The 14014-nt window shown below is 44.7% G+C and overlaps 1 protein-coding gene across 1 annotated transcript in view; it reads left to right on the top strand.

Annotated features, from left to right (window-relative positions):
- wbp1la (WW domain binding protein 1-like a) overlaps window positions 1-14014 on the top strand; it is a 73871-nt gene that overhangs the window by 48541 nt on the left and 11316 nt on the right. The window contains exon 2 of the mRNA XM_078413372.1: window positions 10318-10426. Within this exon, the coding sequence (XP_078269498.1) occupies window positions 10318-10426 (109 nt within the window). The remainder of the gene's footprint in view (window positions 1-10317; window positions 10427-14014) is intronic.

The following is a 14014-nucleotide window of genomic DNA, read 5'->3' as shown; positions in this document are numbered from 1 at the left end:
GGATATGTACCGTGTGCATGCATGTTCGGCACAAACGTAAAGGATCAAAGGGGCTTTACTTTAGACTTCACTTCACATACACAGCATGGAAAGCAGGCCCTTCGGCCCACCGAGACCGCGCCGACCAGTGATCACCCCGTCCACTAGCACTATCCTACACATTAAGGACAATTTCCAATTTTACTGAAGCCAATTAACCTACAAACCTGTACGTCTTTGGAGTGTGGGAGGTAACCAGAGCACCCGGAGAAAACCCACTTGGTCACAGCGAGAACATACAAACTCCGTACACTACCCGTAGTTAGGATTGAACCCGGGTCTCTGGCGCTGTAAGGCAGCAACTCTACCGCTGTGCCACCTGGACTGGCTTGTTCCTGTGCTACGCCGTTCTATTTTCCAAGCCCAATACAGGCAATGGTTTCAGTGCAGCAATTTAGACTAATTTAGGGTGAGGAGGCATGGACAAGAGAGAAAGCTGGATGATGTTTGATAGTTTGACTAAACAACGAATGTTTACGGCTGCAGCCTTTAACACAGGAGATGGATGACTAAACATTTAGTCATAAATAGCCCAGTCATTATAGCCATTTGCTTGTTTATGCCCTGGAGTATTACAGTGCTGGGTGGTGCAAGGAAAACAAATTCCGATGAAGTTTTGAACTTCTGCCACTCGCTCGATAGTGAAACAGCTGACTTGGGATGAGTCTGTGGTGTGCAGCGATGTAATTTATTCTTGGCAGCAAACCTTGTTACCAGGCCCCAGCCATGTCCAATGTGAGCCTCCCTTGCCTGTGAGGCTGTTTACTGACATTTTCTGGCACTTGCGCAAGCTTCAAAATAACACATGCGATGGGGCCTGTACTGCAGATGCCGGTAAGTAGTCTTTCTACTTACGAGGATGAATGAAATTCAGTTTCTCATTCCTTACCTAGGTTTGAATTCAATTCAGTATGCCTTCCCTTCTGAGTTACAGACAGGTAATGGAGCTGACTTCTTGCTTTTGGCTGGAATTTGCTTAAACCCACCTCTGTCCCTTTCTCACTCCCTGCCTTGTGCGTTTGACTCTGCAACCATGCATGCATGCCTGCCTGCGTTTGGTAGGTTAGTCCCAACTGCCTGCGTTTGGTAGGTTTGTGGGTTAATTGGCTTCTGTAAAATTGTCCCTAGTGTGCAGGATTGAGCTGGCATGAACGTGTGATCATGGATCGTGTGGACCCGGTGGGCTGAAGGACTTGTTTCCACGCTGCATCTTGAAAACTAAAACTAAAGTTAGAGGCAGGTGTGTCATACTCCTTACTGACTTGCTTAGTTCCAGGTGTGTCTGCTTTTGTTGTTCTTCCTGGCATTTCCCGATGCCTTGATCACTCTAGCATTTTGTGTCTATCTTTGGTGTAAACCAGCGTCTGCAGTTCCCACCTACACATTTTGCCTTGCTTATCTGCCTGACTTTATCTGTGGTTTGTTGCATGCTCCTTTCCTTTTGTTGTTTGCATGTATGAATGCACTCTGCTCGGGAGGGGGGAGGGCGCGGGAAAGAAATAATGTATTTCTGTGACCCCGAATCACAATCTCAGGGGATCCCAAAGCTCTTTGTATCCAATGATTTTTTATTTATTTTTTACCACCAGCCATGCACTCTTATCAGTGTTCACTCAACAAGTTTCCATAAACAGGAGCCAATACCTTTTTCTGGGTGGGTATAGATTGAGCGGCACTGTGGCGCAGCTGGTAGAGCCTTTGCCTCACGGCGCCAGATACCCGGGTTCGATCCTGACCTTGGGTGCTGATTGCGTGGAGTTTGCACGTCCACCTGATGGTTGGATGAGTTTTGTAGCGAGTTGTAGCGACGCCAGCAGCACAGGTACGGCACAGGTACAGCACAGTGCAGGTACAGCACAGGTACAGCACAGTGCAAGTACGGCACAGGTACAGCACAGTGCAGGTACGGCACAGGTACGGCACAGGTACAGCACAGTGCAGGTACGGCACAGGTACAGCACAGTGCTGCCTGGCAGCGCCAGACACCTGGGTTCGATCCTGACTATGGGTGTTGCCTGTATGGACTTTGTACATTCTCCCCGTTACCTGCATGAACTTTCTCCAGGCGCTCCGGTTTCCTCCCGCACTCCAAAGACGTACAGGTTTGTAGGCTATTTGGCTTTGGTAAAATTGTCCCTCGTGTGTGTGTGTAGGATCGTGTTATTGCACAGGGATCGCTGGTAGGCCTGGACTCGGTGGGCCTGTTTCGTTGCTGTATCTCTAAACTAAACTAAGGTGAGCTCGGGTGGAATGTAGATATCCCTCTGGAGGAAGAAAGAACTGAACTATGATCAAAATGGTGGCGGTGATTTATGAATAAGAGGGTTGGTTTCTGGTGTTTGGTGGTTGTGTGTCAGTGTTTTGGTAGGAATTTGACAATCTAGGTAGCAGTAATTTGTATTGTGTGCAGGATCTTTTAGCTGGTGTAGAGTTGCCTGCAGTTCTCTGGCACCACACCGTCATGCAATTCCTCCACACAGCTGGTTCATATTTCCCTTTGTAGCAAGAACGACTCTATTCTGATTGAGCTTTGAAGGTCACTGCTTCTTCCGTTGTTATTAACATCGAGAAAGATTATAAATTGCATCAGTTTATTTTCCATGTCTGTACATGTTAATGTATCGCTTTGGTGAAATAAAATTTCACAACGAGCTGCCGGAGGAGGTAGTTGAGGCAACGCTTAAGAAACATTTAGACAGGTACGTGGATAGGATAGGTTTGGAGGGATATGGGCTAAACGCATGCAGGTGGAACTAGTGTAGATGGGACATGTTTGTCGATGTGGGCAGGTTGGGCCGCAGTGCCTGTTTCCACACTGTATCACTCTATTACTCTATACCTTTCTCCAGAAGAGAAGATATTTTTTTTAGAATGTAAAAACAAGGAACTGCAGATGCCGGTTTACAAAAGGAGACACAAAGTGCAGGAGTAACTCAGCGGGTCAGTCAGCATCAATGGAGTCCATGGATAGGTGACGTTTCAGGTTGGGGCCCTTCTTCAGACTAATCCGACTCGTCAAAGAAAGGCCAACATGCATTTACGTAGCAGCTTTCACGACACAATGCCCCAAAGTACCTTGCAGCAAGGAAAATGCATTTGTGTATTCATTCGTGTAAAAACAAAACTGGATTGATTGGATGAGGCCTGGCGAGTGATAGGTGGACAGTCTTTGTCACCTACTTCACCCATCTGTAGCTTTTGTCACTTACTCCATCCATATGTCAATCAACAGCCCACCCCTCCCCCTTTTCACCTCTATCCACCTATCACTCGCCAGGCTTTGTCCTGCCTCACCCCCCCCCCCTTTTTTCCAGCTTCCTCCCCACCCCCCTCCAATCCGCCTGAAGATGGGTCCCAACACGAAACATCGCTTATCCATTTCCTCTGCAAATGCTTCCTGACCCACTGAGTACCACCAGCAAGCATTTTGTATGTTTTTGTGTGGATTACAGCATTTAACTTCATTTGGTGTGAGGTGGGAAAGAGTTAAAGTTTTCGACCCGAAAAGTCACCCATTCCCTCTCTCCTAGATGCTGCCTGACCTGCTGAGTTACTCCAGCATTTTGTGATACCTTCAAGAGTTAAGGTTTTGGCAGTGGGAGCAGTTGGCAGTGGGAACATTCTGCTCCTGGAAACACTTGAATTTATTGCATGATATTGCGATTCGGTTTCTTTAGCTTGTCAATTAAAAAAAAAATAGACTCTGAACTTTCCTTGTGTGCATTTAGTACGCTGTTGAGAAAGGCTGCAAGAGGGATTGTGTACCGCAGGTCCTGCTGTTAATCCTAACCCTCTCCAAGTCGTTGCCTGAAGCATCTGCCGATGATGACAGACCTCTGTTTGACATTCCTCGCCGCAAGATGCAGTTGTAGGAAAGCGAGATGTGAAAAAACAGGAGGCACAGTGGCGCAGCAATAGAGCTGCTGCCTTACAGCACCAGAGGCCCGGGTTCGATCCTGGCTACGGGTGCTGTCTGTACGGAGTATGTACGTTCCGCCTGTGACTGCATGGGTTTCCTCCCCCACTCCAAAGACGTACAGGTTTTTAAGTTAATTGGCTTTGGTAAAAAATTGTAAATTGTCCACAGTGTGTGTAGGGTAGTGCTACTTAGTGGTCGCCAGTCGGTGTGGACTCACTATGCCGCAGGGCCTGTTTCTGTGCTGTACCTCAGAAGTCTAATGTCTAAAAATCCTCCCCACTTGCCCGTATGAATTGTTTTTAAATGTCTGGTGCCTATAATTTTCAAAACAACTAGAAAGTACTGACAACACCCAGCACGTCAGGTAACTTCCATGGAAAGAATGTTTCAGGTCCAACTGCTTCCATCTGAGACGCCCAGAATCTCTCATCCCAATGTTCATTCATCAGCCATCATATAACAGATAAAATAATTTATGGGGTGGGGAAGGGTTGGATTGCTTGTTGCTGCAGACAGCAGCCAAGTGGCCCAGCGGGTAGAACTGCTGTCTCACCGCATCGAACCCAGAGACCCGAGTTCAATCCTGACCTTGGGTGCTGTGTGTGTGAAGTTTGCACGTTCTCCCTGTTTCCTCCAGCTGCTCCGGTTTCCTCCCACAATCCAAAGACATGTGGGTTTGTAGGTTAATTGGCCTCTGTAAAATTGCCCCTAGTGTGCATGGAGTGGATACAAAAGTGGGATAACTTAGAACTAATGTGAATGGGTTATCGATGGTCAACTGTCGACACGGTGGGCAGAAGGGCCTTTTTCAATGGCTGTATCTCTAAGCTAAGTTCTTGGATTTCAAATTATTTGAATGATTCTGGTTCTCATGTATTCCTTCATCCTTATTCAACTTCTTTAGACTTGAGAGCAGGGGTGTCAAACTCATTTTAGGTTACAGACTGGAATGGGCAAAATGCGATTTCATGCGGGCCGGATCAGTTGGGCGGGCACGCACGCGCTCCCTCAGCTTTCGTTGCCTTCAACCTGCTCTCATGTGTCTCAGTCTCTGCTATAACCACAAAGTGCTTCACTTTCAGAATTTTGTTTCTTATGAAGAAGATTGCCGAGCAAGCATTTAGATTCTAAATTGATAATTGGGTGAGAACGCATTTGATACGAACAACCCCAAAAGTGATTTTACCAACGGGGTGGCACAGGAGAAACAACTTTAACCAGACAAGTAGAATTTGATGTTGTTTAGAGCAAAACAAATGCTGCTTGCCCCGCTGAGTTACTCCAGCTTTTTGTGTCTATCTTCAGGAGAATAGTGTTACCTGGGGAAAAAAATGACAATAAGTAATGGGGTTGTTGTGAAGTGTTCAGGATAAAGAATTGTTCTTGTGGCTTTTGAATAGCATGCCAACGTTGCACGCACATCCTTTTAGATATTCCTGGAAGCAGAAGATATGGCAAAGTGAGATACCCGAATGAAAAATGTCTAATTGTACAGGTCTAAATGCCCAGTTGTACAGGGCCCTAGTGAGACTGCACCTGGAGTACTGTAAGTATAAGAAAATAACTGCAGATGCTGGTACAAATCGATTTATTCACAAAATGCTGGAGTAACTCAGCAGCTCAGGCAGCATCTCGGGAGAGAAGGAATGGGTGACGTTTCGGGTCGAGACCCTTCTTCAGACTGATGTCAGGGGGTGGGACAAAGGAAGGATATAGGTGGAGACAGGAAGACAGAGGGAGATCTGGGAAGGAGGAGGGGAAGGGAGGGACAGAGGAACTATCTAAACTTGGAGAAGTCGATGTTCATACCACTGGGCTGCAAGCTGCCCAGGCGAAATATGAGGTGCTGTTCCTCCAATTTCCAGTGGGCCTCACTATGGCACTGGAGGAGGCCCATGGCCGAAAGGTCAGACTGGGAATGGGAGGGGGAGTTGAAGTGCTCGGCCACCGGGAGATCAGTTTGGTTAATGAGTACTGTGTGCCGTTTTGGTCTCCAAATTTGAGGAAGGATATTCTTGCTATTGAGGGCGTGCAGCGTAGGTTTACTAGGTTAATTCCCGGAATGGCGGGACTGTCACATGTTGAAAGACTGCAGCGACTAGGCTTGTATACACTGGAATTTAGAAGGATGAGAGGGGATCTTATCGAAACGTATAAGATTATTAAGGGGTTGGACACGTTAGAGGCAGGAAACATGTTCCCAATGTTGGGGGAGTCCAGAACAAGGGGCCACAGTTTAAGAATAAGTGGTAGGCCATTTAGAACCGAGATGAGGAAAAACTTTTTCAGTCAGAGAGTTGTGAATCTGTGGATTTGTCTGCCTCAGAAAGCAGTGGAGGCTAATTCTCTGAATGCATTCAAGAGAGAGCTAGATAGAGCTCTTAAGGATAGCGGAGTCAGGGGGTACGGGGAGAAGGCAGGAACGGGGTACTAATTGAGAATGATCAGCCATTATCACATTGAATGGCGATGCTGGCTCGAAGGGCCGAATGGCCTCCTCCTGCACCTATTGTCTATTGTCTATAATATATGAGTTTTGTATGGGACAAGGGCAGATCACTAAACTAAACTAAAGTGAATTTTAAAGATTTAGCTGCAGTTGTAATGGAGGGAATGTGGTCGGACTGCAGTTGTTGATCAGTTTACCTGAGGTATACATATTGGCCACAGCATGGATCACTGAGGACTCAGTTTTAATCTGGGAACACTTGGGATTTGATCCGGAGTTTCCGGTCATTTATGAAAGTGAACACGACACCAGTAAAGTTGGCTGCATAAATAACTCTGCCACTTTACTTCAAATAAGTTGTTATATATGAAGCATTTAAGGAAAGAGGGTTCACTGAAAATTACTTGTTGAGTAATTTTTGTGCAACTTTTCATCTCCATGAAATATTTTTTCTTGAATAAGATCTTTTTCTTGGGAGAAGCAGGTTTGTTGTTTTTCCTTGGGATTTCTATCCTCATTCTTGTGGTGGGAAAAACACAAAATGTAAAACATATTGGGTCTAGTCGCAGTATTTGGTAGACTTGAATTTGATAAAGCAACTAGAATTTGATAGAGTATGGGGCGAGTAAAGCTAGAGACAAACTGGTTTATAGATTCCCAAATTTTAAATGTCCAATGTTTCTTAACATGCATATTCAATTGCAATAAATAATTGTAAATCCAGGATTACAGTAAATGGATTGCAAAATGTTCAGTGTTTTACATATCTATTTACTCCGGATTAATGGAAAACTAGACTTGAAAGGTTACATGGAATTTTTTTAACATAAATCAGCTTTTGACACAATTGTCCATTCTTCTCGGCTGCAACTTAGTTTGTAGCAGAGGTGGCACTGCAAACGTCCCCCTGAGAGATTTCTTTTCACAAACTAAATCACTTTGTACTGCATGGATGGATACCAGTGGGTGCAGAAACTTATCTGGAGCTGTTTTGGGGCGAAACTTGGCCCAGCCTGTTTGGATGATCGTCATGAATATAATGAAGTAAGGTTGAGAATCCTGAATCACGCTCAAGCAGTGCAGTGAATTTGTGGTGTAAGGATTTTGTAGCCTTCTCTTCATATGGCTATACTTCAGTTAGCTAAGGTAAGAACCCTTGGAGAACGAGAATGTTTCCGGACAAGAAAGCTGGTTTGTCCAGTGCTGTCACCAGGACAATGGGCCTAGGGTATGTGGTGCCGGAATGGTGGCGATTCTTGTGTACTGCCTCCGTGTAATCTACTATTCTTACACTCATGTACTGGAGTATGATTGTGCTTAAGTACTGTAGAATAAGATTTCCTGAACAGTATACAAAAAAAAATCTGTTGTACCTAGATACAGGTGACAATAAAGTATCACTGAGCAACTGAACTGAACAACATGTCATGGAACTTAGTAAAGGTTCACCATCAATTTTTTTGCAATTAGTGGTCCGGCATCCCCTTTATTCTGGACAAAATTACAAGAGCGCATGAAATTATACCCCCAAAGTCCCCCTGAACATAAGGCGCCTAGATAGGCTGACTTCTGTGCCAGTCGGTGGGTCACTTCCCCCCGTGGCCAGGGCTCTGGATCTCCATTGTCCCGAGCATGCTGGATAGAAGTAGAACTAGTGTATGGGTGATTGGTGGCTGGCACTGACTCAGTGGGCCAAAGGGCCTGGTTCCACGCTGCATCTCTAAAACTCGAAAAATAATAGTTTTGGACTTTTGCTACTTTTTGATTACCTGTTGGAAATGCTGGGTTTTACTCTGACATCCTTTTAAACACCAGGCCAAAATGTTTGAGTTAGGAGTTTTAACAAGCCTGAACCGGAGTAGTTTGATATCATGACCTATAAATTGTATTGTCAATTGACGTTGTATTCACTTGTAAACATTACCTTCTGTTTTCATTGGTTTTGAGTCGTGCTTTTTATCAATTTATATAATGAGAATCCGTATGATGTATTTGGTGTTAGGAACTTTGCGTAAACATGTGTTCACTCTAAAGTTAAGTGCCATTATTAATATTTCCCACTTTGAAGTCTCCCTTCTACATTACTCCTTCTCCACAAGCTCTGGATTGTTATGTTTCAATTTTAGAATTGAGATACAGCGTAGAAAAAGGACCCTTCAGCCCACCAAGACTATGCAGACCATCAATCATGCATTCGCAATAGTTCTGTGTTGTCCCACTTTCTCATCCACTCCCTACACACTTGGGGCAGTTTATAGAGGCTAATGAACCTACAAACCCACGCGTCTTTGGGATGTGGAAGGAAAGCGGAGCACCCAGAGCAAACACACGTGGTGAATGTTAGAATGTGTAAATAGCATCCGAGGTCAGGATCAAACTCGGGTCCCTGGTCAAAATGAGGCAACGGCTCCTGAATAAGATCAACAGCAGGAAAATATTATGTGTTTACTTATAAATTACACCTTATGTATATTTCACATATCATCATAGTCGATCCCAAAATTTGGGTATCTTTGTCAATCTTCAACCTTTTGATGTTTGTGTTCCTCCAAATCCGACACTTCAATTTTTTCCTTTGATGGAATTGGATTCAAAGAGCGATGAGAAAAGCAGATGGGAATTTCAGATTAAAGCTGGGTTTTGTTTAATTTTAGATGTGATCATAGTAATGAACTGTATTCAATCTGAATGTGTTAACCCCTGGTGAAAAGCTGCTGTGTTCATAAGTTCACAAGTCATAGGAGCAGAATTAGGCCATTCGGCCCATCAAGTCTACTCCGCCATTCAATCATGGCTGATCTGTCTTTCCCGTTCAACCCCATTCTCCTGTCTTCTCTCCGTAAACCTTGACACCCTTGCTAATCAAGAATCTGTCAGTCTTTGCCTTAAAAATACCCAATGACTTGGCCTCCACAGCCATCTGGCGATGAATTCCACAGATTCATCACCCTCTGACTCAGGAAATTCCTCCTCATCTCCTATCTAAAGGAACATCCTTTTATTCTGAGGCGATGCCCTCTGGTCCTAGACACACACTTGTGGAAACATCCTCTCCGCATCCACTCTATCCAGGCCTGTTGGTACCCTCACCAGCTGTCGACCTGCCTGATAATTATATGAGGGATAATTGTGTGTTACGGCATATCCATTAGTCATTAACGCTACTGTGTATGCACTGGCATGGCTTACCTTACCGAACTTGGCAGCTTCTGCCCAGTTATTTCATTAGCCCCGCACAAAGGGCCAAGTTGTACGGAGTAGCAGCGTGCAGGCAAAGAGGAGAAACAAAAGATCCATTACAAGAGCATTGCGCTTTCAAACTTGGGTTCAAAAAGGGCAGCCATAACAAGAGAAAGCCAGAAATCAACCCGGGTGAGTCATTCTGCAGTTCTTGTCTGAAACTGAGGCGGGATGACATGGATTCAGGAAAGTTAAATGAGATTGGACTCATTTTCTTTTTCTTGCATTCCAATAACACAGTAAACTACTTTACATCTGGTCTGAAGAAGGGTCCCGACCCGAAACGTCAACTGTCCATGTTCTCCAGAGAAGCTGTGTGACTTGCTTAAATTCTGGGTTTTCACGATGGGTAAAACTAGGTGACCAGAACAAGGGGCCACAGTTTAAGAATAAGGGGTAGGCCATTTAGAACTGAGATGAGGAAAAACTTTTTCAGTCAGAGAGTTGTGAATCTGTGGAATTCTCTGCCTCAGAAGGCAGTGGAGGCCAATTCTCTGAATGTATTCAAGAGAGAGCTGGATAGAGCTCTTAAGGATAGCGGAGTCAGGGGGTATGGGAAGAAGGCAGGAACGGGGTTCTGAACCTGCTGAACATGGTTAAAATAGTTACCACTATGTATCAGCCATCACACCACAACTACAATATAATTGTTTTTTTCTCTCTCTTGCAGCCTCAAGGTAGAGAAGCATGTGTTGGCGTAAACAACCAGAGTTATTTCTGTGAAACTGGGCACTGCTGTGGAGAATCGCAATGTTGTAACTACTATTATGAGCTCTGGTGTAAGTATTGCCCCCTGACGTTACGAGGATGATTTATTTTGTGTTGTTAGGTTTAGAATGTGTCTGCCTTCTGTGAATGTGCTCTTCATGAGAGGAACAGACAGGGGAATCAAAAACCAGAGGATATAGGTTTAAGGTGGGGGGGGGGGGGGGAGAAGATTTAATAGGAACCTGAGTGGCAACATGTTCACACAGCGGGTGGTAGGTTTATGGAACACACTGCCAGAGGAGGTAGTTGAGGCAGGTGCTATCACAACGTTTAAAAAAAACATTTGGGGAGGTACGTGGATAGGTTTAGAGGGATGTGGGCCAAACACAGGCAGGTGGGACTAGTGTAGATGGGGCATGTTGGTCGACGTGGGCAAGTTGGGCCGAGGTCTATGTTGACCATCAATCACCCTAGTTCTATGTTATCCCACTTTTTAATCCACTCCCTAATTTACAGAGACCAATTAAACCTACAAGTATGAGTGTGTCTATGTGTAGTACGATTTTACTGAACTGAATGAAAAAAGGAATTTCGCTGTACCTAGGTTCATGTGGCAATAAAGCACTATTGAACCTGTGAACCGACATATAGTGAAGCATCTTGCATGCTATCCAGTCAAATTATACTGTACATGATTGCAATCAAAGCACACGCAAGTACAACAGGTCGTGAAAGAGAAAAATACCAAACACAAAATATTGTGTTACAGCTACAAATTTATCAGGATCTGACCCCCCCCCCGGCTGCAATCCTCTATCCATGACTAAAACACTAAGTATATCCGAGGTGTGATGGTGTTTGAAGATTTAAGTTGTCGAGATGGATCTGCTGTTGTCCATGCTTCATTTATATTGTGTACATCTCTGGAAGCAAATGATTGATTTGCGGAGTAGACTCGATGGGCTGAATGGCCTAATTCTGCTCCTATAACTTATGAACTCTAAATGTGCAGTGGATAGGCATGAGGAACATCTCCTTGACTGTGAAGCTCGGACTGAGAGAGAGGAAATGCAAGTGGATAGAACAGCACAGCACAGGAACGGGAGCTTCGGACCACAATCTTTGTGCCGAACATGATGCCTAATTAAATTAACCTCATCTGCCCGTACATGATCCATATGCCTCTATTCCCTGCACTTCCATATGCCTAGCTATAAGCCTCTTAAATGGCACTATCGTAGATGCCTCCACCAACACCCCTGGCAACGCATTCCTGGCCACACCACGCTCCGTGTTTAAAAATGCTTTCCCCGCTTATCTCCGTCAAACGTTCCCCCTCTCATTTCATGGCGATGCCCTCTAATGTTGGTCATTTCCACCCTGTGGAAAGGTTCTGACTGTCTACCCTATCTGTGCCTCTCATAATCATGTATACTTCTTTCAAGACTTCCCTTAACGTTCCAGAGAAAAAGTAGTATAAACTGTCAATAATTGATAGAATTTAAAATGATCATTTGCCCACAGCCTTCTGTTCACTTTACCTGCATTTCAAGGGGTTCGAATACTTTAATTTGTGTTTCCAGCCTGTGATCATGCTTAACTTATTTCTGGTAGAAATAAGGAACTGCATATTCTGGTCTACACAAAAGGACACAAAATGCTGCAGTAACTCAGCAGGTAAAGCAGCATCTCTGGTGAACACGGATAGGTGACACTTCACGCCAGAGCCCTTCTTCTGACTGAGAAGGTCTGAGAAGTGTCTCGACCTGAAACATCACCCATCCCATCCATGTTCTCCAGGGATGCTGCCAGACCCACTAAGTTAACCCAGCACTTTTTGTTCTTCATAGTTTCTGGGGACTTAATTGACTTGTTACTCACTTGCACTCTTCAAGGGGAGGTTGAGAAGTTAAACACACTAGTTAGTTAAATACACATAGTAGGTTCATAAGTTATAGGAGCAGTCTTCAGCCATTTAGACAATAGACAATAGGTGCAGGAGTGGGCCATTCGGCCCTTCGAGCCAGCGCCGGCATTCATTGTGATCATGGCTGATCATCCACAATCAGTACCCCATTCCTGCCTTCTCCCCATATCCTTAAGAGCGCCATCTAACTCTCTCTTGAAAGCATCCAGAGAATTAGCCTCCGCTGCATTCTGAGGCCGAGAATTCCACAGATTCACAACTCTCTGGGTGAAAAAGTTTTTCCTCATCTCCGTTCTAAATGACCTACCCCTTATTCTTAAACTGTGGCCCCTGGTTCCTCCAACATCGGGAACATGTTTTCTGCCTCTAGCATGTCCAACCCCTTAATCATCTTATATGTTTCAATAAGATCCCCTCTCATCCTTCTAAATTCCAGTGTATGCAAACCCAGTCGCTTCATTCTTTCAACATATGACAGTCCAGCCATCCTGGGAATTAACCCGTGAACCTACGCTGCACTCCTTCAATAGCAAGAATGTTCTTCCTCAAATTTGGAGACCAAAACTGCACACAATACTCCTGGTGTGGTCTCACCAGGGCCCTGTACAACTGCAGAAGGGCCTCTTTGCTCCTATAATCAACTCCTCTGTTATGCCATGCAAAAGGAGAAGAAATTGCAGAGCAAAGTAAATAGGAATAGAAAAGATTTCCTGGATAGGAAAGGTTTAGAGGCATACAAGCCAAACTTGGGCAGGTGGAACTAGTGTAAATGGGGCATCTTGGTCAGCGTGGGCAAGTTGGGCCGAAGGGCCTGTTTCCACGCTGTATGACTCTAGAAATGAGCTGCACAGACCAGTGAACTGAATTATGTATTCCACGCTCAGTTTATTCTACCGCAGTCATCCTGTAACTAAGAATTTGTTTTAAATTATCTGTGGAATGCTAGGTGAAGATGAAGGTCAGAACCACTGATGCAGAGGTAGATTGAGTTTACTTGAGTTTTGGCAAGTCCAAATACTGTAATTGCCTAGAGGGAATTAAGTCTTCTTTTGTCTTGCTCCCTTCTCATGGAATCATAGAGGCGTACAGTGTGGAAACAGGCCCATTGGCCCAACTTGCCCACACCGACCAACATGTCCCGTCTAACACTCGTCCCACCTGCCTGCATTTGGCCCATATCCCTCTAAACCTATCCTATCCATGTACCTGTATAAATGTTTCTTAAACGTTGCGATAGTACCTGCCTCAACTACGTCCTCTGGCAGCTCTTTCCATATATCCACCACCCTATGTGTAAAAAACCCTTTGTTTGATCCTGTGAGTGCTGTCTGTATGGAGTTTGTACGTTCTCCCTATGACCATGTGGGTTTTCTCCGGGTGCTCCGGTTTCCTTCCACATCCCAAAGATGTACAGGTTTATAGGTTAATTGTCTTCTGTAAATTGTCCCTGGTGTGTAGGATAGTGCTAGTGTATATGGTGATGGCTGGTCGGTATGAACTTGGTGGGCCAAAGGGCCTATTTCCACGCTGTATCTCTGAAGTTCAAAAGTTTCGCATTTACTGGGGTGATTTAGGAGAAATAAGCTAACGACGAGAAACAGGAAATGTTGCGTTTAAATGTCCCTTCCTGATTTGAGGCAAATCGGCATCGGGAACAGTTTCAGTTTACTTTTTAAATGATTAATTTCCCAAACTGTCAAAGGTTTTTTTTTAAAAAAAGCTGGTTTGGGTA

This window comes from Rhinoraja longicauda, chromosome 16 (assembly GCF_053455715.1).
Source record: "Rhinoraja longicauda isolate Sanriku21f chromosome 16, sRhiLon1.1, whole genome shotgun sequence".
Classification (NCBI taxonomy): Eukaryota; Metazoa; Chordata; class Chondrichthyes; order Rajiformes; family Arhynchobatidae; genus Rhinoraja; species Rhinoraja longicauda.
This window is presented reverse-complemented; position numbering and strand designations above follow the sequence as displayed.